The sequence below is a fragment of the Labrus mixtus genome, chromosome 2, assembly GCF_963584025.1.
Source record: "Labrus mixtus chromosome 2, fLabMix1.1, whole genome shotgun sequence".
NCBI classification, from domain to species: Eukaryota; Metazoa; Chordata; class Actinopteri; order Labriformes; family Labridae; genus Labrus; species Labrus mixtus.
In genome coordinates this window covers 11,013,231-11,036,985 of record NC_083613.1, presented here as the reverse complement: position 1 = coordinate 11,036,985, position 23,755 = coordinate 11,013,231, and the positions used below count along the sequence as shown (strand labels likewise).

The 23,755-nt window shown below is 38.6% G+C and overlaps 2 protein-coding genes across 2 annotated transcripts; both read left to right on the top strand.

Annotated features, from left to right (window-relative positions):
* The first annotated feature begins 83 nt into the window (after nt 1-83).
* Nucleotides 84-4,968, top strand: ntan1 (N-terminal asparagine amidase). Its single transcript, XM_061051487.1, has 10 exons — nt 84-307; nt 701-803; nt 1,877-1,942; nt 2,044-2,152; nt 2,239-2,312; nt 2,399-2,452; nt 2,562-2,615; nt 2,709-2,806; nt 3,396-3,509; nt 3,669-4,968. Exons 1-10 carry the CDS (start codon nt 227-229, stop codon nt 3,837-3,839), a joined length of 924 nt encoding a protein of 307 aa, XP_060907470.1. The 5' UTR covers nt 84-226; the 3' UTR covers nt 3,840-4,968.
* A 360-nt stretch (nt 4,969-5,328) lies between these two features.
* On the top strand, nt 5,329-23,550 carry LOC132954143 (uncharacterized). The gene is made up of 10 exons (XM_061026623.1): nt 5,329-5,920; nt 6,889-6,959; nt 7,344-7,373; nt 8,988-9,230; nt 12,015-12,123; nt 15,704-15,824; nt 18,542-18,615; nt 21,521-21,635; nt 22,601-22,683; nt 22,784-23,550. Exons 1-10 carry the CDS (start codon nt 5,617-5,619, stop codon nt 22,900-22,902), a joined length of 1,269 nt encoding a protein of 422 aa, XP_060882606.1. The 5' UTR covers nt 5,329-5,616; the 3' UTR covers nt 22,903-23,550.
* Nucleotides 23,551-23,755: the final 205 nt, after the last annotated feature.

The window sequence follows — 23,755 nt, the reverse complement described above, 5'->3', positions numbered from 1 at the left end:
TCAAAGACCCGTGTGTGTGTTTTAACAGTAGATGGCGACATGACAGAAGCGGTGTCTCTGTGAACTAGTAGAAGAAGAAAGTCTTGCAGGAAGCTCAGAGGGCTTTACGGCTACACTGTATGCAACTTATGGCATGATGAAAATATGAAGTTACTGGACTTAACGGAAGTACTATTATGTTAACGAGTTGATTTTAAAGGGTAAATCGTGTAGTTTTAGAAAAAAAATGCCTTTGTTTATTCAAAACAGAGGACTGGGCCGCATTAACTCTACAGCGGAACTGTTCGACAAATATCCACATTTAAAGGTTTGTTTCCTGAGAGGAGGGTTAAATATAGCTCCTTCAGCTAGCTGCCATCCCCACTTCAGTGGTCCTTTCTGTTCATAATCATTTTACAATAGCCTTGAACTTCGATTATTGTTTTCGATTAAGTGTTGTTGTTGTTGTTGTTGGCTAACGACATGTAATACATGAATTGACACAGGTGTAGCCTTTGTGGAAAATGGACACAAGGTTATAATAGTGTTAGTTTTTAAATCTCTATTAAAAAAGAACATATACAGTCTGTATAAACCTGACAGTCTATGCCTAACCCTGATTGATATCATAGGCTGATGGTGTAGGACAAATAGATAAGTGTTGGATACATTCCCTTGTTGTTGTTGTTTTAAAGAAAACATTATTACTTATTTGTCACAGGAAAATGCAAGAACGTTTCGGTCCAGGCCACTTGTTGATGTCGACCCAACCTGCTTCTTGTATGTCCAACAAAGAGAGTTTGCTGCAACAACACCATCAGACAGTGAGTAAAGCCTAATGATTACAATACATCATCAACCTTTTGTTCTCAATATACAAACATACATAAATATTCACACAAAGTTGTGGTCCAAATGTTGCATGCACTTAAAAAGAAAAAGTGTGTATCATGGCAGTCCTTAGTTGTATTGATTTCTACAACTCAGTATCAAATTGAACAAACACTTCTTTTTAATAAAATAAACTAAATGTATTTTGCCATTTCTTTAAATATATTATTGGTCTTCTGGACAGACAATGGAAAAATGCACATGACAAAATCCCCTGTGTAAAAAATAAATGATATATATAATAAATGCAGCAGCTTTAATTATTGATTTTGTTGATCTAGGATGTTGTGCCTCTAAAGTTTGCTTGATAGAATGGACCCTTATCTTCTGTTTTGAGGGTACGATTGGCACTTTGAGCCATCTCAAAGCAGCTACGGGTCTCAAGTTTTCAAGTTATTATGTACAAGCTGTTTTTAAGGGTACATAATGTACAAACAGACATAATCAGGAACAACTCAAGCGATCAGTTGCTGCGAGGAAAACAAAAGTGTTCAGGGTGGGCGAAATCCAAGAACCTCCAAAAAGCAGATCTTCATTGAATTAGAAAATGCTAAGCCAGTCAGGGTAATATGTGTTGCAAAGGGACATCGACCAAATACTATATTATATTTTTGACCCAGCAGATGTTCTCCAATTTTCAGAAGAACCTTAAGAATTTATTAAAATATCAAACTATATATAGAGTTTTTGAAGAAAAAAAGTGTGGACTCCAATCTTCTATCACAAAAACCACAGTTGAAATCACTTTGGTCTCTCCACTGTGCTAGGTTAAGTCTTCAGTCAGGGCCCTTGTCCAAAGCACTGTTTAGAACTGTAAGTCCTCGATTCCTGCACAGTGACTGCTTACTGCTATCAAAGCTAAGGATCAGTTGAATGTAGACAAAATTAAGCATTCTGGAGGGGGAACTCTTGAATGGATGGTTTGTTACAAAATCCTGAAATTCGAACTTTAGGATAAGTATTTTTTTATCAATATAAATAAATGCTGTTTTTGCACCAAACACAGGCAGTGTTTCAGTGATCGGATCTGATGATGCCACCACCTGCCATTTAGTTGTGCTGCGACACACTGGTAATGTTCCTTTTTATTCGATTTATGCTATGTGCTTTTCTGATATATGTCATGCCTGACATTTTTTTAATCTGTCATGATTGAATTTCTTTGTGTATTAGGAAGTGGAGCTGTTTGCCTTGCTCATTGTGATGGTTCCAGCACCTGGTCTGAAGTCCCGCTCCTAGTGAAAGCTGTCTCGTCACTGAGTAACGTCTATAAGGAGGGCAGGTATGAGACATTAAATTACACAGAATGAAAAAAGCACATTCTGTAGAGGAGAACTTTATTTGTTTCCTTTGTTTTCCATTTGGCAGATTTGAGCTTCACCTTGTCGGGGGATTTAATGATGAGACAAAAACATCCCATAAACTCAGCCTTAGCATCCTGGGTATAGTCTTTTAAGTTATATCACGTCTTACTGAAATCATCCTGTCAGCATTTGAACTTTGTAAAAAAAATACATTGACTTTACAGCAGCGTTCCAGAAACAGAAAGAAGATATTCATCTGGAAACATGCTGCGTCACAGGTAACTTTCATACATCTATTCACTGTTTTCTTCTTCTTCTATTGAACAGTTATTGAATGTTCTGCTCGTGCCTGTAACCATTTAACACGTCTTTTTTCTGTTTTCATAGAACTGAACGACATTATTGTTGATGGAACACATAGGCCTGTTGTGTATGGAATAGGTAAGTGATGAGTGGACCATAGAGTAAAAGGTGGACCGTTTTCATGGCATATGACATCTTATATTTATTTTCTCTATGTCTGTTTCTGCACAGGTGTGAATGTCAAAACAGGGGATGTGTTTCCTTCAGCGCTCTCCCATAAAGGACCGGCAGAACAGTTGCGTTCAGCAAGGACCTTCACCGGGGGACAGGTGCAATAATATATCAAATGTTTTTGTTATTTTCTTTTCTTATTTAACCAGGTGAACTTCAACTTCAACTTTATTGTCCCCGAGGGGAAATTTGGTTTGCAGCAGGTGAAAACAACAAACCTATAGAAAACGCAGGCACATTGACAATAGAAACAACATACACCATGAACAAGAATAAATACAAGAGTTCATCAGCTAACAACAGGAAACTTAATGTATAAAAATGTCCATCTTTAATTTAATTTAACCATCATTTAAACAAAATAAAACTCATCAGTCATCACTGGAGTTCAGTCTTTTGATGGTCTGAGTTGATGGCCTGAGTTATAAAAGAACAAGGAGAACCTCATTGAGATAAGAATCTCATTTACACGAGTGTCCTGGCCAATATATACTGTATGTGATATATTTGAAATGTTCGTCATTTTTGTGTATGTTAAAACTCTAAGGATTACACTCTCTTTAATTCCATTTAAAATAGAGATTTTATTTTGTCAGTCTGGCAGGGAAAATATAGAAATATGAGTGCAAGTTTTTTTTAATTTATTTTAGAAATGATCGTTAACTGTTTGGTTTTTTTACCTCGCAGATGGCTGACATATATGACTCAAGTCAAGGAATTGTTAAAATAGGCCCTTGCAAGTGGTCTCCAAATCTGGATATTGCCTTCTGGTTGTCACAAAATGATGACACAATTTTAAAGGTACAGTAAATTATAGAAAAACACACAACCATATATGTGATCTACTTAATCCTGTGATATTCTTCCTCTTCATGCTTCATTAAGGGCCTCTGTTTCCTCCCAAAACGTGTAGCAGGAGTGATACATCCATTTACTTTGTTGTTTCTCTCTCCTGCACAGTACCTGTCAACCTCTCCGATGGCTGAGCCACCACACTTTGTCCAGCACATGAAGTCCACCATCCAGTTCCTCTTAGAACACCCCAGCTCTGATAGCCTGTTCCCTGGCGGTCAGCCACAGTTCTACCACAGGACTGAGAGGGGGGACTGGGAGAGGGTTGGCCCGTCATAGAGCACAGCCCTAACTGCTTTCTTTCACTCAACCTTAACATGGAACATACCTATTTTTGCCTCTCAGTTCAATGGATACACTGTGACCCATCCACCCAGTGTCTGATTTTGTTCATCGTGTCTTAACGTGGAGGGAAATGCCCGCTTGATCGTGTGTATATTGTGTGGCTTTCCTGACTTGTCTTGCTGGTCAAGTTGGAAGAGTTGAGGAAGTATAAGGGATTCAGTTCAGTTTTGTCATAGTTAGTTTTTTCTACTCTTGTAAGGTGGTGTCTCCATTTATATCATCGACTTTAGTCTAGGTTAGTGACCTACTACTCTTTTCTCACTATAGAAAGACAAAAAAAAACATTGTTGTCTTATACCCTGTTCAAAGGTCATAGCAATCATTATGTATCATTTTTAGCAATAACAAAAAAACTACAAACATTTTTTTCTATCTGCTATTAATGTTGCATGCTTCCATCAATCATTTTATTAAGCAAACATCCATAATTCTAACTTCTAACATCAAATTGCCTTTGTAGTTTTAATCACTTGGTTAATGTTGTTAATGCAAACCTTCTGTGACATTTGAAATGAATTAAGAAATATGCTTATATCTCTGTATTATGAAGTTAATACGCCAAAACACGTAAAGCCATGTCCTTAAATGTAGAGCATGATTTACTGTGCAGGACTAATAACTGGTGGGGAACTCAATCCAATAAAAATAAAGAATCTATTATTTATTTATCCACTATGTTCATACCAATGTGAGGAAAATAATTAGCATTCAGCTTTGTTGAGGAGTTTAACAAAGTGGATATTTGTCTTTAAATGCACCTTCCTGATGAGATTGGAATCATGGTTGTATATACTGCTGTATACTGGGCTATGAATGTTACAGGAAAATGCATTTGTAAATTGTACAATAATCTTCTGCAAGGGAGGGTATGTATTCTTGTTAAATTTAACAAAATATGGTTTTACTTTTTATGTGTAACAAAATGAAAACACCATTCATTGTGTAAGGCCTTTCATCACATGTGTTATTCTCAAGGTTGCAAGGTGCAAATGGCATTAAGTGCAACTTATTGCAACTTGCGATACTGTATCTGTTGCTAAATAAATGTAAATAATCAAATCTAGTTCCGAATACCCTTGTATATAATTTGTTGAAATGGTAGAATCAGATACGGTTCTAGGCAGGGGCCAACAGGGGCCAGTGTCCCTGTAAAACTGAGCTTGCCCCAAAGAAAGGATTTAACAGCTTTTTGTCTGATGCCATTCAAAAACACTGCTCGTATGTTTAACATTAACCCCGGTCATCTCAGTCTGAGAATTCCAGAACCTTCAGAGCTACTATGGATTCCAGAACCTCCAGAGCTACTATGGATTCCAGAACGTTCAGAGCTACTATGCTTGGTAATGGTATTCATTTTTGCTCCGCCCTTCAGCTGTACACTGCGGTGACTTTTTACGTAAAGGGGGCGTAGTGATTCCACGCAGGATGAAGGGACACGGGCAGCGGTGGACTCGCAGTCCAGTGTCGGTTGGTGAAGGACATGCAAGTATCCTGTCTTATATTGTGTAACGTTTTAAGGCTCTTTATGCGAGAAAGACTTACCCTTTACTGTTGATAAGCTTTACACGCATTTTTCATCGTAACTGGAGGGAAAAGTTCAGTATTAGTGATGCCCCGGAGATGACGCCTGTAATTTTTGGCTAGGTTTTACTAAAAAATAAAGCTAAGTATAATATTTTGCTAACGCTACAGAAACATAAGATATATAAAAATGCGAACGGCGTTTCTTAGACATGTCCGACGTTTCCCGTGGGTCACCAACGTGACTCTGTACGGCGGTCTGTTCGCTGGAGGGGACTTCGTCCACCAGTGGTTCTCCCACAGGGAACAACTGGACTGGAGCCACACACGGAACGTTGCAGTGGTCGCGTTCAGTTTCCATGGCAACTTCAATTTCTTCTGGATGCGGTTCCTGGAGCGAAGGTTTCCCGGGAATTCTGCCGGGATGGTGATGAGGAAGCTGTTGTTGGACCAGACTACAGCGGCGCCCCTGGCTACCAGCGTGTTCTACACAGGTCGGTGGGCCGTATAGGACGGTTGCTGACAGCCGGCCCTTGCTTCCATATATCCCGTCAAAAGCCTGCCGGGTAGTTAATAGTTAACAACAGTTCACGTCTGTCAATTCGTAACTTGACCCAAGTCCTCTCGGTTGCTTCTATGTTACTATCAGCAATCGTTGTCCTGTTGGAGGTCATATGAAAGACTTAACAGAGTGGCTCCGTTTGAAGACAATGTTGGAATCGATTGTTTATAATGTCCATACTGTAAATATTGTTCATACTGTAACTATCTTATATCCACCAATGCTGCTCTATAATATACCAGTCTTATCTGTATCCTCTGCACCAGTTTACCATACCTTACTACCATATTGCACTTTATGCCTATTCATGTTTGTACTGCACCTTTGTTGCTCTTTTGCACTTTCTTGGTTAGAACCATAGAACGCCAAATACATTTCGTTGTCTCTGTACTTGTACTCTTCACAATGACAATAAAGTTGAATCTAATGTAATCTAATCTAAATGGGGGGTTTTGGTTAGTGACTTAAATGCTTTCTGAACATTTTCTATCATTTAAAGTGATAAAAGCTTTAGTTTGTGATAAAGGTGAACCTTCTTTTGAATTACAATAACTGGAATGTGGCTAAACCAGCAAAAGCAGATTAGATTGCAGAGGGCCATATCTCCTAAATCAGAAACACATTATAATAATACATTGTGTTTTTGTAGGCTACTTGAAGAGACTGTTTACAGTTTGTTTTGCCACTAGCTTTTTAAATCATGTCATGACATATTACCAAAGTGATCATTCTTCCTCATCATGTATAAGAAATACATACAAACTGTGTTCATGGGGTCTAGACAGTCTATTCACATGTGTATGTGTAAATATACTTTTCATTCTCATTCTCATTCTCATTCAATCAATTTCCAGTTGACAGTCACAGAGTGAACTGACGTCCTTTTTGTTTGTCACCCAGGTGTCAGCTTCTTGGAGGGCAAAGATGACATAACGGAAGACTGGAGAGAAAAATTCCTGAACACTTATAAAGTGAGGAGTAGAAGCTTACACAGGCTTTTCCCCTTGCTAACATCTTGCACTGAAATATAGTGACATCTGTGATATATTCTGACAGTTACCCTGTACTCCATCAATGTATTTGTAGACAGTTTACAGCACTGTATACCTACAATCTTAAGTATGAAAAGTTGTTGAAGTATGAAGTTATTATTTTTGATTTGCTTTTAGGAGAGCCATACTGAGGACTCTGCTAATGAAGTTATCTAGCTCTGATATCACATGCCTCTTAGTCCAAAGAGTTAAAGAGAAAGTTAATTTTTGTCCACAAAGGTTTCAGCTGTGTCTGTAGAGGTGTACTTACGTTTTGTGTGTCTACAAATGATTGATTTTCTTTGTGTCTGTTTCTCTTTTCAGACAGGGCTAATGTTCTGGCCTTTTATGCAGGTAAATATGAAATATCAAATTTTAATTCTTAACTTTTGGAATAAATGCACGGTGAAGTAAGTCTAAGTTCAAATACTCACACTAATACACATTACATTTAAGCTCACATCTTCAGGATGTATATGTGGACATTTTAGTATAGATTATCTCCACTATTACAATTTCTGCTCTTTTCAATAGCTGTTATAATATGAAAAAGTCACTATTATATATATATATATATATACTGTACTAGGTATTGGTATTTTGCAGTATGACGAAGTTTGAAAGGTACACCAGTAGAGCACCCCCATAAAACAGTCAGTTCCAACCAATTACTTTGATTGGACAAGCGGCATTATATTAGCGCTAATATGTATAGAACAGTATAATATAACATTACTGTGACTTTTCTCTTTATACAGTATCACGTGTCCTGAATATTCTACTGGTAGATAACAAGACAGAAAAGGTCTTTCAGGTTCAGGTTACTTTATTTGTACCCGGAGGTAAATTTGGCTGCAGGGAGAGTCACATATACTTAATAAAACACAGACAATACATGACACATACAAAGTGCAAATGCATGGTACATGGGTAAAGTGCAAAATTGTGCAGGTTCCGATAAAAAAATTGTTAGACAAGTTGATCTGTAAAAGTTGCAGACCGTAAAACATTAAAACTGATAATAAACTAGAAGCATGCCATTATCTTCCCAGCTTGCTATCTCTGTCCCTACATACAAGACCTTCATGAAACTTCTAACAACCACATCAAGCAGCAAAGAGGAAAAAGAAGAAGAGCAAATCAAAAACAAAACATGATACATACAGATATCCTACGACTTGTTCCACTTAATAATGGCTGCTGGAACAAAGTTGCTCTTATAGCGCTTTGTTCTGCACTTTGGAACTAAAAGTCTTTGTCCAGCAGGAAGAAGAGGGTGGGACTCATCGTTTAGGATGGAGCTGGTTATCCACTCCAACTGTCTCTTGTACTAGGTCTCTAGACTAAGCTGTTGCTCTCCAATCAGCTGACTGGACCACTTCACAATCTGGTTCAGAGAGTTTCAGTTCTTCACAGAGACGTTTCCAAACCATGACAAGACAGAAAAAGATAATATCGACCCGACAAAAGCACTCTGCACTCTGATCAATCAAACACTTTGACTTGATTGATCAAGCTGGTACCTGTAAAATACAGCCAGCTTTGTGCAACTGTGGCCACTCTACAATTTCACTGGTTGCATGATGAATCAGATCAATTTACAAATTACAAAGTAGCTGGTGTGCAGAAACATGTAGACATACACAACGTAGCATGCGCTTGAAAATGTTTGTTTCCCTTGACAACAGTCCAGTTGCATTAAAGTTGAGGAACTAGTTTCACTTACAGTACAGCGTCTGTACTGAATATCAGCACATGTCAACTATGATTTTATTTGGTACTGAGCCTGCATCTCTGTGCTATCACCAAACCACAGCTGTGGTATAATGTCATTGGAGTATAGTCACTTTAATGCACATAACAACAAAACTTGCATAAGTATAATTGTCCAAAAATATAGCACAAACAGTTTACAGTTAAATTATGAACTGGTGTACTAACATGGACTTGTTTGTGTTTCCCTCTTAGTTTCTGAACTTTGCGTTGGTGCCTCTGTATTTGCGGACCACCTTTACCGGCTGCTGTGCGTTTGTATGGGCCATCTTTCTTTGCTTTTCTCGTCAGAGCGGTGATGGCACAGCTGGTGCTGCTTTAGCATGGTTGTTCCCTCCTGAAGAGAGTGAAGCAGAATCCACAAAGGAGAACTCAAACTCCAAGGAAAAGATGGATGCTCCCAAAGAGGCAATTGTAGCAAATAAACCTGCTCAGAAGTGAAGTGAGTCATTGTGTAATGGAGGGGGACAAGATGTAAGCGGAACAAGCCTGAACAACAGACAGCTGTTGTAGTGCAGTCATGCCAGAATCTGATGTTGAACTATCACTGTCAGTGCTTCAGTTAAGTCCACTGGGTTAAATAAGAATGTGCTTCCTTATGACGCTGTAAGATGGATCAGAAAACAGTTTCCAGCAACTGGAATGGATTTAACATATCTTTTTGATATTTATACAGCACATCTCTGTGAGAAAATGTAATGAAGTCCTCTGACTCTATTCCACAGTAAGTCGTCATCATGAGGAATTTCTTGTTAGGTTCCCTTGTTGTTTGTGTCATAAATGCTGTCTTGTGTTCTCTCATTTAGAAACACAGAGTTTCATTATTTGACTGGACCATGTTTAATGTTGTTGCATTGATTTGTAAGGACTTCCTTACCTGGTACAGAAGTGGCGTTGTTGCCTGAATGCTCCACATTCCTATGCTTGACATCAGTATGCAAAACTGGAGTGAGAGAGGGGAATATGTATGTCCACAATGTGTACAGGCAGCTACAATATTAGCTTGAGTTTTAAAACCTCAACACGTTTGGTACATTTAAAGATATTTGAATATCACCTGCTCTTTATTACAAAAAGTGATTATACTGTTATGTGTGACTGAATCAGAGTGATTGATCTCTAAGGACTATCGGTCTGCTTCCAGTTATACAAATACAGAAGGACACGGTGACCTGTAATCTGTTCTTTTCTAGACAGTGTAGAACCGACTCTATAATAAGTCTTTCTGTTATTAATTTATAGGAATGTACTTTATACACTAAGGGCTAAGAAGAGAAGACAGGAAATGAAGTGTTAATTATAAAACAAAAACATTAAAACATATCAGTAAGTAAACATTTAATTTACAGAATTAAACTCATCCCTTTTACATCTGAATGTTGTGAAAATGTGATACTACTGAGGATCGCTATGAGTTGATCCATAAAGGTTTCCTCAAACATCCAATTAATTGAAAGTGGAAATGCTGCCTTCTTCTTGTCATGCTTTATGTCAATGTCAAATTGTTGAATCCTGTCTCTTTGCACCATTTTTACATTTTGTTGATTTGACCCCTAAATTAGATCGTTATCATGTGTTTTTCTCACTTGTGTTGATGCTTGAAATGTAAATGTCAGACCTCTCTGACAGGCACAAGAGTTCACTTTGTAATGGAGTAGAGGTCAGTTTAAGAGCTCACTGAATAATTTAAACGTTCAGGGCAAATGATTTCTCAGGCAATTATTAACAAAAAAGCCTTTTTATTTACTGTGTTTCCGTCAGTCACTGACATACCTGGGGAGAGATGTTTTCTTTCTGTTTTTTTTAAGTAATTGGTCTGAACTGTAATTGACTATAATATTTTTTAACTAGTATATAACTGATATATTTGATCAGTCTCACAAACCTGACATAATTCTATTCTGTTTGTAGTATATGTAATGTTTTGTTCCCTTTCATTAGACACCTTTAAATTGCATTTGTTCAATTACTTGATGTTATTGTAGATAGGAGAGTGTTTGTTTCTAATTATAATTGATAAGCTATGTTGTACACTGGAAATTAGAAATCATATCAATTAACCATTTGTACATATCAGCAAGTGAACTGGGTATATTTCATCACCCTCTGAAAACTCTGTTGCAATTATTGACCCATTTTAATATAACAAATAACTAATATAATCAATGCTGTTGACTTTATTGTGTTGAAGAAATGATTTGCTCACATTTTGCACTTTAGTTGCATTAACTGTGGTAGAGATAATTAATATTTATTGTTGAATAAACTGAAAACATCCAATTGATTTAATGTGTGCCTGTTTATTCAGTTTTCAGAGATAGTGACACAAGATAAATCTGGTATAAGTAAACTTGTACAAAATGCTAAGAAGCATGGGTAGTGGACATATTACAATAAAAAATATGTTTTATATTTAACAACAGACCCATATATTATTTATTGAAATATCACAAGCAGGCTTCTGTTATGCTGTCAGATTTACTGTGGATCTTGCTGAGACAGATATACTATTCTGTATTATCCGTGTTTACATGCAAATGCAACTCTGTCTCAATCTCTTGTGGGAATATATTGAGCACAACTTGTACTCTGAAATTCCTCACTGCTGTGGAAGACATTTTTTCTGCAGCCTTTGTTTTCATTTTCATTTTAGTTTTCCTTATTCTATCTCCCCCTGCGTCAAAGACTTTAAAAACATAGCTTGAGGCACCTTAAAAAAATCTGAAACAGACAAGCAGATGGCATCCGTTTATTTTTACCAATGAAACCAGAACCCCTTTATGTTGAAACACATGCCACTTAACAGTTGGTTATGTCTGTCTGCCAAATAACAACCAGTGATACTTCAGAGAGATAATGCTTAAAGAATTACCCCCTGCTAGATTTCACATTACTTAATTGATAATAAATAGCCTACATGAAGAATATCCAGGTAGAACATTGGCTGTCAGTCTAAAACTTCAGTGTATCTGTGTACCTATGTGTTATTTTTAACGTATGTCGTTGCCAGTGGGTGTCTCCCAAGTCCTCTCATCCCCGCCCGCACTGCGCATGCTCCCTACATCCTCACCTCCATCCACTCGTCGAGGGGCTTGAAAGCTTGAATAAAGATGCTCTACGTCTCGGGTCGCTGGAGCCTTGTTACCGGGTGAAACTGAGTTATCTGGACGGACGTACAAGAGAGGACACGTGTAGATAGTTGAAAGACTCTATATCCTGTAGTTTATGTCTTTGGGCACCGATATGGAGCTGAAGAAATCTATTTCGGACACCGAGCGAGCGCTCAGGAGCTACGGCGCCGTGTCGGAAACTGCATGGACAACGGACAAAGGTTAGCGCCATGCATCAAATATGAGGTTGTTTTACCGTCTGTTGGTTACAGATAGCATGTCATTATCGCACCAGTAGCCTTTTGTCCGCCCTTTGTTTTAGTCTGTACATAAACCCGATGAGGAGCTATAGCATTGAAATGGTTAAAGCGTGACTCACAGAGGTTTTGGATGTATCAATAACGCTGCCTTTGTGCTTAAAAAAAGGCCCATAAATTCCCCCCACATGCACGGTATCACACGGGTTTGTGAATTAATTATGGGGTGAGGACTATGCTAAAACAAATACAGCCAGCCCAGGGCATGTGAAAACTTGTGGTGGTTTGTTACAGTCTGAGCTTATGCAGAAGCAGCATTAGAGGGTATGAGTCAATCCCATGGTCTGCTCTGAGAGAGAGAAAATGCCATGATCTACATTTCTCTACATTGTCTAAATCAAACTAATGGTATTTAAATGCAGATTTTATAAGAGGATATCACAAAAAAAGCAGAAGAACACAGTTCCAGTTAAAGTGAACATGTTCAACTTTTGAGCCACTGAGTTTTAATTTTAATTTCCTGATATTTGCCATATATCTATGATGTTTATTGTATAAAGGGCTGCAATAACAATTGTTGTTTTGGTGACTCAGTTGACCACCCAAACATGCAACATAACACATTTGAAACATACTTAAACTGCAATTTGATCAAGCAATTTACTAAACCCTCATATATCCATTTTGCAGTGATATAGAGCAGCAGCAAATTCTCATGTTGGAGAGATTGGAATCTCTCTTTTTTTGTATTTTACATAAGCATATTAATTTGTAATACATTTTCTGTCAGATTACTTCTTGGATTAGTTATCTGTCAAAACTACAAAATATACACATTATTAGCAGAGGATCCATTTTATTTGATGCCTCTATTATTTGCCCTCTGATCCAAAAAGTGATAGAGGGAGCTGAATGACGCATGTGTTGACGGACGCAACAAAGTGATCACGTCTTTTAAGATGTGTCCTAGTTGGTGATACCACTGAGGATTACTCATTACTGGAGTGCAGGGGGTGAATAAACTTCCAGATCAAGTCAGAGAAGAAGAGAAATAATCAGCAGTTATTTTTAGACATATCTAATCATTGCACTCTCTCTCTCTCTCTCTCTCTCTCTCTCTCTCTCTCTCTCTGTAACACAAATACATACAGCCATAAAACAAGACATTGGTAATGTGGAGTGAAACATCGCTCTTTTTGTAAAACAAAGATAAATCTGGCCTGTTTTATGAAGTCTATGGTCAGTCTTTTGATGGCATTCAAAGTCAGCAGTAACAACAGCAGCATCAGCAGCAGCGGTGTACTGTATATGTGACTGCAGGATGTGTCAGGGCATCTGGATTGGGTGTCGTACAGATGCTGACATCTCTCTGTCGGCAAGCCCTGTGTGGCTGTCCCACCAGGCATGATACAGACACTCCAGGCTTAATCCTCATTAAAGCATCATCCACTAGTGCAGTGGTGTTTGTTTAGTGTTGTTTAAATGAAACAGGGCTAATTTAAGATGATTAATTATGCTTGTAAGGACGCTGGTTTACATTTGCAAGTGATGTTTGGAGCAGTGTTTCTTGTGTTGGCTTGAAACTGAGGAGATAACCTCACCTGTCCCTGGTGGACTAGCTGCTTTTAATTAGAAAGTATCAATGCTGTTCATCTCTTGTAAATGTGTGTGCGTATGTGTGAGCAGCTCGTTCAGATCAGAGGGAGCTGTTAAGACATTCTCTTTTCACACCAGACTCAATGCAGCTTGGTCTTATTGATGGCGCTCACATGGCTGGGTAACACAGAGAAGGGTGAAAAGAGACATACAAAGAATCAAAGGGGATACAGAAAAACACTTAAATTGTTAAGCTTAAGCTCCTGCTGTGTTTTGCATCGTGTTACAGGTCTGTGACATAAAGTTTGATTTCGGCGTCAGCGTCTTTTGTCAGCAGACAAGTTCGGGTGATGATTCAATATCAGTGATGCACAAACAAAGTGAGCCCTACTGTGCAGACTTCTGTCTGCTGTGGTGAGTCAGCTCTGTCCTCAGCAAGCAGCCAGGAGAAGTAACACAGTCACAAACTACAGTTTATGTTTCTGCAGGAGGACGAGGAGCTGATCCAGACCTCTAATGATGTGTGTCATGTTGTGGATTATATTCAACAGCTCCGGATTTAAGATTAAATAGTGTTTGTTTTTTTGATAGCATTCTGCCTATCAAATGCTATCTTTGAGTATGTGGCTGTTTGTGAGGATGAAAAGAGACTTTGAAGACATTACCTTAGACGGTGTGTGATATGAACAGTTTATCACGTCAGTCGAGGCAAAGATATTTAAGCATTGGATGGGTTACGCCCAAAACCCTGAATCTTACACTTCCATTAATCCAACTGCTTTGTCTTTCAAACACCAGAACCCCAGTTTTTAAAAACCGGTTATCACTTTAAAAAAGTGTAATTACAAGCAGTGAGATAACCCTAACGTCATCTCAGTTTCAGTATTATCTCAAACTTGGTAAAGATCCTTACAGAGCCACATTAGATTTTAAAATTGTTTTGAATGTCACACGTATGTTGACCAACTGAACTCTACCAGGATCTTGAAATGAAGAAAATCAGTAAAACCTGCTTATCTTTGACCTTGTTAATCAGTGGAGGATATTTGTACAAACAAATCATGATCTGCCAGCACTATTGCTTGTATGTTGCAAGGTGTTTTAAAGGTCTGCCTGTTGCAAAAACTTCAGCATTTACAATCGATGTAGCAAAGTGTTTGACCAGATTGGTAAGTGTTTGATCAGTGTAGTAAGTGTTTAGTGGTTGATGCAGACAGCGTGAGGTCAGTGGTCAAAGTTGGAACAACCAAATCAGCAAGAAGCCACAGCTGCTTATTGATCCATGCGAGGAGCTTCACACTAACATTCTCCTTGGAAAAATGGATCTTGGAGTTCCTGTATTACATACTGAATTCTTGCTTTTCTGATCTTAATGTCACACACTTTTTCCACATCATCAGCTATTGAAGCCTCTTGATGGAAAACAATCATTTGCGCCTGCAGCACTGCTGTGACTTCACCACATCTCTCGTCAACACATGCCGCTTTCTTTGTAAATAGCACTTTCCTGGCTGCTGTCAGTTGCAATGTCATGGGATGACGAGGTGATACATTTGTGAGTCAAGAATGTGACACCAAGAGAAAGACGATCAAGAACTAGAAATAAGGAGCATTTGAAAGTATATGCCATAAAAAGATAAGGACTAATATCTCAAATGAGAATCGAATGTGACTTAGGAATCTGTAATTTGGTCATGTGTAGTTATGTCTCTGTTATTTAAACCCCCTTAAAAAATAAGACGTTATATCTATACATATATATACAGTATATATATTTGCATAGGTCAGCAAAGGTCCGAGGTCGGATTGGAACCCACAGACGCTGCGGCGTGGACTATAGCATGTGGTCCGCTGGGTTATTGGCGCCCCGTCTCCTGCTTTAAAGTCTCCCTTTTCTTTAACATTTGTATCCCTCCTTATACATTTTTTCTCATCTCTGTCACCTCAGGTCATTCAGACGTGTCCATGGCAGAGAGCACCATGGCTCCAGAGGAGCTCGAGGTAGAGATGACTCGTATCCAGCGCCTGCGAGAGGTCCTGGTACGCCGAGAGTCGGAGCTGCGCTTCATGTGAGTTCCTGAACTTTGAATTTTGCATTTTGGTAAAATGAAACTTAAAAGAGTGTTGCAAAGATTGAACACGTCATACTGCTGCCCTTGAGCTGATAATCAGGTCCTCTAGGTTGCCATGGCACAGTGGACACTCTCATGACGCACTGAAAAGTGTGTCTCCTGTGATATAACTATATGGTGGTGGAATACTGAGAGAGGCAGACATTTTCCCATTGATTATGCAGAGGGCTGGACATGCCAATAGCAGCTGAATGAGTCATCGTGATGAACTCATTGTGTCCTCATCAACATTAGCTTCGAGGAATATGGAGAGATGTTTGGGATGACATGCTAAATCCTCTCTGACTGAACCCTTCCCTTGCTGTCTTTTTCTTAGGAATGTTGTGTCTGCATATTTTTTTTTAAAGATTTATTTTTGGTCTTTTTGTGCCTTTAATGGAGAGATAGGACGGTAGATAGAGCTGGAAATCAGGGAGAGAGAGAGTAGGGAATGACCTGTGGGAAAGGAGCCACAGGCTGGATTCGAACCTCTGCCGCCCGCTTTGAGGAATATAGCCTCCATACATGGGGCGCGCGCACTAACCACTGCGCCACCAGCACCCCTGTCTGCATTTTTTGAGCAAAATAAAAACATGGTGGATGAATCAGAAAGAATCAAAACACAGAGTATAATACTTTATTTGGAAATGTAGCATTCTGGGGTCTTTTCCTATAACCGAATACAGGCTAAGACTGGAGCTAACGATTATTTCCAACACCTTAGAACAATCTGACCAAAAGTTCTTCAATGTATTTTAAAAGTTGAATGCCAACAACTAATATATACATTTTATTTAGCTGAATTATATAGAATATGAGCATATAGGAACTTTACACAAGAGATCACAGCATTCTGTCATTTAATGTTTGCTTTATCTGACACCATCACTTGCCATTGTTGTTATAAAGTGTTTGCTTTTTTGTTACACACACAAGATGAAAAAAATACAACTTAGCTTTATATAAAATGCTAAATATTGCACATTCATAAACTGTTTTAAAAGAGGAACGCAAGCCCCTCTCTGCACTGTTTACTTTTCAGAATCAAGACTGCATGAAATTATCACTGTACACCACTGAACTGAGCAGTGCTTCTTCAGGGTCATTACACACCTAACATCTGCAGTGTGACGCCTGAGAAGTGGGCTGAAGCCGATACACATCTTCGGGAATTCACACAGTTGCTAATGTTAGTTCACACGCCTTCATGAAAAGCTTCATTAGGCTGCTACTGCTTATTGCTTACGTCTCTGTTGTCAGGCTCTGTGTGGCTCAAGACGTAGAATAAACACACTCGCATGTATACGCACAGATGGATCATCAGAGAGCAGAAGCTGCTGAAATACATATTTCACTGGAAAGTGAAACACAAAACAGAATGAGGGAGAGAAACAGACAGATGGAGTGGAAGAAGCTGAAGGGAGGGGTCAAGGGTGAGAGAAGAAAAAGGGGGAGGTGTAAAACGGAGCAACAGTGCTAAACACAGAGGGAGGAGGAGGAGGAGGCTATGGATGAGTCACCGGCCTGATCTATCACAGGGAGAATTAAGTCCGTGGTAGCTGTCAGTGCTCCGCAGAGAGAGACAGAGACTTGGATTTAGGGAAGACGAGGGGAAAATGTTGAGGCCGTGTGGGTGACATATCGGGGCTGCAGGAGGCTCACAGAGCAGCGTGGATGGATTTATGTTGCATGTTTTAATTCTGTGCACACTCCTGGTGTAAAACACATCTGAGCCTGAGGCTGTGAGTTCCTAATGACACATTCAGAGTGGATTTTACAGCGCAGCCCAGGGAAGTGTGAAAAAGATTTGTCTATTAATTAATTTTTCAATTTGCTATGAAGGGAATGCACAACCATTAGTAGTTGATTAATCAATTAACCTGTTTATTCATCAATAATGGCATTATTGATGAATAAAACTAAACCTGAGGGTTTGATTGGCATTTGATTGGTTTAGTTTTCTCTAATTTAGAATGCATTTATTAGTATTTTCCAACTATTAATCTTCCTTACATAGCCTCTTTGCTATCGGTATATTAGATATAGGTCATACATTTGAAATCTGGAAAGGTTTCAAATAGACTATTTTATTACAGAGATGACTAACTAGTGTAAACATTTATATCTTTTAACATCCTCAAATCCAGGTCAATAACATGGTAAGCAGAAACTCCTTCCTCCCCATTAAGGAGATAGGACTCAACCAAACTCTTCAGTGCTGATGGAGTAACCATAGCAACATGCACGAGGGAGGGGTTTAAACCTAAAGCTTGTTTATTTGGAAGTATAGAGACTCATGTGAAGTGACAGCATGTAAGACCAATCATTTCTTTTGTAAGCCTTAGAATGACAAAATTAAAACATATCCAATCACATAATCTTTTTCTCCCAGACCTAGTTGCTTCATGTGTTCTTCATATGAAAGGGATAATCTCTCTTTACTTTCAAGATCATTTTTCCCTTGAGACATTGAATATGCATCAGACATATGATTTTAAAATAATTGTATAGTTTCATCCTGCAGATTCTTCCCTTCTTCCTGGGTTTACTAAACAGTATAAGTCTGCCCAACATCAGCTCAAGTGGAAGTGGAAGCAGCGAACAAAATCTGTCATTTTTTAATCTGATGGAAACCAGTGATTTACTGTTTGTCTTTCTTTCTCGTTTTTATCCAGGATGGATGACATTCAGCTCTGCAAAGACATCATGAGTTTAAAGCAGGAGCTGAGGCAGATTGTGACAGTACCAGGTACAGTGCAAACACATATTCACACACCTTCTGTCTTCTGTCAACATAAGGAAAAGTAGCTGTAGGTGTATCAGGAAAAAAACACCCAGAATCTTTTTTTTTTATTTATTTTTTTATCCTTTGTGTGCAAAAATTGTGCAATGATCCCTGTTTGGACTCTTGGCAGAAAGTGCTTCTGCCTGCAGCCCGCCAGAGTCCCATAAGCTCAGCAGACGTCACAGTGATTTATAGGAAGTGTCATTACGCTAAACTATGCAGGATTGATTGTTAGTCTCAGACGCTTGCTGGAGTTATGAGGGAGAGATAACCATACACACACAAACACACATGCATCATCACTTTGAAAGCAAAATCAGATGAGGGAAGCTTTCCTGGCAATGTGTCCAAAATGAATTTCAATAAACACTCGTTTGGCCTCCCCAGGTGTTTTTGTGCTGTGTTTGAGGCAAAGTAAAAAAAAAAAATCAAATATTGGTTTAAGTCCTCATTCAGTTCCAGTTTTTTCTCCATCTAAAATGCAGAGAGGATGTGCTGAAGTGGCTCACTGACGTCAGATGCATTATACATAGTAACACACTCATGAAGCTCTGCATCAAAGAGCCACATGGCAACAGGACACACAAAACACACTCCTCTGATTATTTACATCCTGTGTTAGAGTCTGTGAGCAGGAGGGGCCGGTGTCGTGTTCAAGGACATATACAGTAATACAGTACACTACCACACACACACACACACACACACACACACACACACACACACACACACAAACACACACACACACACAAACACACACACACACACACACACACACACACACACACACACACACACACACACACACACACACACACAAACACACACACACACACACACACACACACACACACACACACACACACACACACACACACACGAGACATGGATGATCAGCAGCTGTTATTTGAGACAAACCAGTGACCTGTCAATCAAAGGGCGTTATTTTTAACCCTGTAAAAAGGTGTGACAAGACAGAAAAAAGTACAAAAAATAAAAACTTGATAATGTAACAACAACCCCTGTAGTAAATACTTTTATTATGAAGCTTTTGTTTTACTAAATTTTGCCACAAAGGAATTTTTTTGCCTCTAGTAATGTCTGTCGGCTTAATTTGTGGTGTTGATTTGTTTTAAAAATAGTGAGGTCATGAATCCCTTCAGTGAAACCCCCCAACTCCACCTGCTCCAGATACAGAAAAAGAAAGCTGGCAATCCTTAATACCTTTGCAGGAATTATAGCAAATGCATCAATGACAGAATACTTACTGACTAAAGCAAAAATGACGTTTAACACTTGTATCAGTAGAATAAAGTCAGAGAGCTTCCTCCGTTATCAGCCACACAGTAACATTTATCTTAAGGGTATCTTGTAGTTTTTATGGCACCATACAAGTGCCATAAGAAAAAAAAAAGTGGTGATAAAAAGAGGAATGAATTAAACAATACATTTGATCATTGAAGAAATGTCAAGATAAATGCATAAAAGCTTAGATGATTTTACAAAATAAGACAAATAAAATTTAAAAAAAGCACATAACACATGTTGAAAAATAACAGGACATAAAGAAAAGCTTAGTTATTATGGAAAAATATTTTTCATTTATATCGTTTATACAGGGTTTTTTTTAAAGATTACTATTTCTTTATATGAATATTGTTTTTATTATTTGTCTTTTTATTTCTTTATTTTTCTTATTCTTATCAAATATAGTTTAAAAAAAAAAATTGCTAATAGGCCTGTCCTGTAATTGACTGCTAGTACTGTGCTGTGATTGGCTTGTGGCCTCATATTTGATCTTTTTAGCCCCTACCACTGTCTTCTACTCAACCTTACCATGAAGTGTTGGTGCCCTGAAATCCACCCACCTTTGATCTCCCCACATCATTGACCACTCAGTTGGTCATGTTTATGTAGCAAAGGACTTGGTTTCATTGAGAAACCAAAACTTAGGTTAAGTTTAGGAAAAGATCACGGTTTGGGTGAAGATGCATCCAATAAATCCAGAGGACATTATCTTGCATTATTGTGAAGCCTGCTTACAGTTTTGTCCACTCTCTTTAATTTGGGATAACTGTGCACACAAACTGCATACTGTGACACCAAACTGTCCCTCACTGACATTCCCATGAGCTGGTGCTGCATCATGTGCAATTTTGTGCAGTTCTTGCACTGCTTTACTTAACTCCAGCAATGATTCACATAATAAAAAGACTCTGGTGTCTTTCCTGCTCTTCTGACATCAAGATTTATTCGTTGTAGCCATGCGCCCCTCTAATTGCTTTGCCCTCAGGAGGATACACACTGTTACTGCACTGCTGCACTGTTTCTGGATGGTAGAAAAGAGCTGATGTTTGCAGTCGTTTTTTCAAACCCTTTTCCTCACCTAGCCTAGAAACAAACACTGCCAGACATCCTACCTTTGCAGTGTTCTGTGTGTGTGTGTGTGTGTGTGTGTGTGTGTTGGGAACTTTGTTGGCTGTGGCTGTTCATGTGTTTCTCTTGCTGTGTTTTGGGGTGTGAAGGTTAGGAAAGAGAGACAGAACCGTTGATTTTGTGTTTACAGATCGCTTACTGCGAATGCAAAAATAGAACCCTCAAGCATTTGAATAATTAAGTCTGTTATAAATTATACATGTGGGAAGACTTAAGGTCTTCCTGATGATATCACTTAGTGATTAAGAACCAGCTAACTCTGCTGTAAGGTCAGCTTGTCTCTGTTAGTTGAAAGAAAACTAACTTAATGCACAAAACCTGCATTTCTATTTCATGTAAGAACAATAATATTAGGGTTTTAGCTACATCTGCTTTCCCCTCAAGCCATCAATGTTTTTATTTATCACTTTTCTTATTACTTCCATTTCCCCAGAGAAAGAAAAAAACAAGAAGCACCAGCAGCGGGAAGAGGAGCTGATCCTGAAAATCCATAAACTGGTGCAGAAGAGGGATTTCCTGGTTGATGACGCTGAGGTGGAGAGATTAAGGTAGAGCCCTCACACATCCAGGCACAGTTTATACAGGGGAGAGCTTTACTTTTATTTTACTCAGACAGTGTTGAATCTACTCACCATTTATTTCTGTATTTGATTGAGGAAAGAGAAACAGCAGGAAAGAGACTCATTAGAGTAAATGTGATCATTACTGAATGCAGAGGACAGTCGCTTGATCATCACAGTAATGCCTGTGTGTGTGTGTGTGTGTGTGTGTGTGGGAGGAAGACTGATAACTGTAGCTTTGTATCGTCATTCTCTGCTTCCTCCTCCTCTGCTCCCACAGATTAGTTACACAGTGCAACCCAGAGATCATTTTCTGATAGATATGAACTTAAAAGATGTCAATTCAAAGCTGGTTTAGAATCGTTGGATCAAAAGTCACAATTATATAAGCAATGTCAAGTGATTGGTCCGTCACATAGACTTTAAAGAATGGATCATTTTTATCTTTTAAAACAGAAAAATGTTAACATCATTATAATTCTTTATCATCAAGGCCACCTATAGCCCTAGTCTTGTTTTCTCTTTCTTTATCATGACAGGTAAGGAGGCAGTTTTTCCAGAAAGACTGTCTTTTAAAAAGATTAAAAGTCATGTTTGAAGCGCTGGATTAGACAAAACATTTTGACCTGTAGATGGTGTTCATGTAGAAATGAAGGTATCGCCAAGTTATGACTATTTATCCTGAAATCTGATGACACTGTCCAATAATTTTTCAATCCATTTTACCAAACACATGATCATCAGTGCTATAGTAAAAGTCAGGAGATCACCAAAATCATTGAGATTCACCCTCTGGTGACCATTAATGTCTGAACTAATCACTCTGGACTTGTGGGCTGACAGAAAGATATTGCTAAAAGCAGTGCAGAGGCTCATCTGGCAAACAAATGTTTGATGTAAAAAATGTACAATTTTTCAAGTTGAGAAGTGATTGTGTGTCATCTTCTTCTCAGGGAGAGAGAGGAAGACAAAGAGATGGCCGAGTTCCTCAGACTGAAGCTGATGCCTCTGGAGAAAAAGCTCAAAGTCACACAAAGTGAGTCACAACATTTGAAGTGATGCACAAGAAACAGCCAGAGCGTAGTAGAGAATGTCTCACTCTTACCTGATCTCTTCTGCTCTTTCTTTATGACAAGATCCTCCAAAGCCCAAGAGACAAATCTTGGAGCTGCCTCCCAACAAACCATCCATCACCAAGTCAGGAGCAGCCATCATCAAGGATTGCTGTGGAGCCACCCAGTGTGCCATCATGTAACTGACAAGGACCTCTCTATGAACCCATCCATGAGTCATAAACCAAAACACTCACACCACATGACATGCCATAAACCATTCCTGGTTTCTCAGAATATCTCAGCTGTTGTTCCTCAAATCTGTTCAGAAATCAAGTTTTAATTTCATTTAAGATGGAGTTTCAGCTCCAATGTTTTATTTTAGGGTTTAAGAACTTCACTAATCACTGCTAGAACAAAAACGTAAAGGAGCTTCTTTTATTAAATACACTTAAAGGCACGGGGAAAAAATGTGCTCAATACAAATGTAACATTTTAACTAGATTAAGATGTTTAGTAAGATTCCTTTAAGTTGACTATATGATCTGCCATAGTGTTGGAAAATAGAACTAGAAGCACAATGTAAGCTAATTGAAACACAAATGCTGGGGTTCTCTGCCTGACAGGAAAAAAAACAAAACATTTGACCTCACCCTGACATGTATGACAAGTATTTGGTTTAACAACAACAGTGATCCTCTTTCACTTTAAGAAAACTCATTTTTATCACCGCTCCAAGGTGGGAGAACAATGTGGCTTTTGACTGCAGTTTAAATGAGAAACATTTAGAGAAATTGGCAGGTCGTGGGCCCTTCTGAACCGGAGCGGAGCAATCCTTTGACCTCTTGCCTTGGCTCAAAAAAAATCTCTCTCAAACTGTAACATCTGCTGTACTGAGTATAAGGGTTTGAAAATGTGAAAAATGGTTGTTATTAAAAGTAACAAATATAAGAAAGCTTACATAGAAATACTTGATGAAATAGAAGCTCAATGCTTACCTTATTAATATAATAATTATTAACACAGCAATTGAGTGTTTGACTAACACTCATCTGA

Excerpts from the sequence above, each read along its gene's own strand:
- ntan1 (XM_061051487.1), top strand. The coding sequence starts at position 227 with ATGCCTTTGTTTATTCAAAACAGAGGACTGGGCCGCATTAACTCTACA. Across the intron at positions 2,453-2,561 it reads GGAAACATGCTGCGTCACAG|AACTGAACGACATTATTGTT; the intron begins GTAACTTTCATA and ends CTGTTTTCATAG. Across the intron at positions 2,807-3,395 it reads GGACCTTCACCGGGGGACAG|ATGGCTGACATATATGACTC; the intron begins GTGCAATAATAT and ends TTTACCTCGCAG.
- LOC132954143 (XM_061026623.1), top strand. The coding sequence starts at position 5,617 with ATGCGAACGGCGTTTCTTAGACATGTCCGACGTTTCCCGTGGGTCACC. Across the intron at positions 6,960-7,343 it reads AATTCCTGAACACTTATAAA|ACAGGGCTAATGTTCTGGCC; the intron begins GTGAGGAGTAGA and ends TTCTCTTTTCAG. Across the intron at positions 18,616-21,520 it reads GCAGATTGTGACAGTACCAG|AGAAAGAAAAAAACAAGAAG; the intron begins GTACAGTGCAAA and ends CCATTTCCCCAG.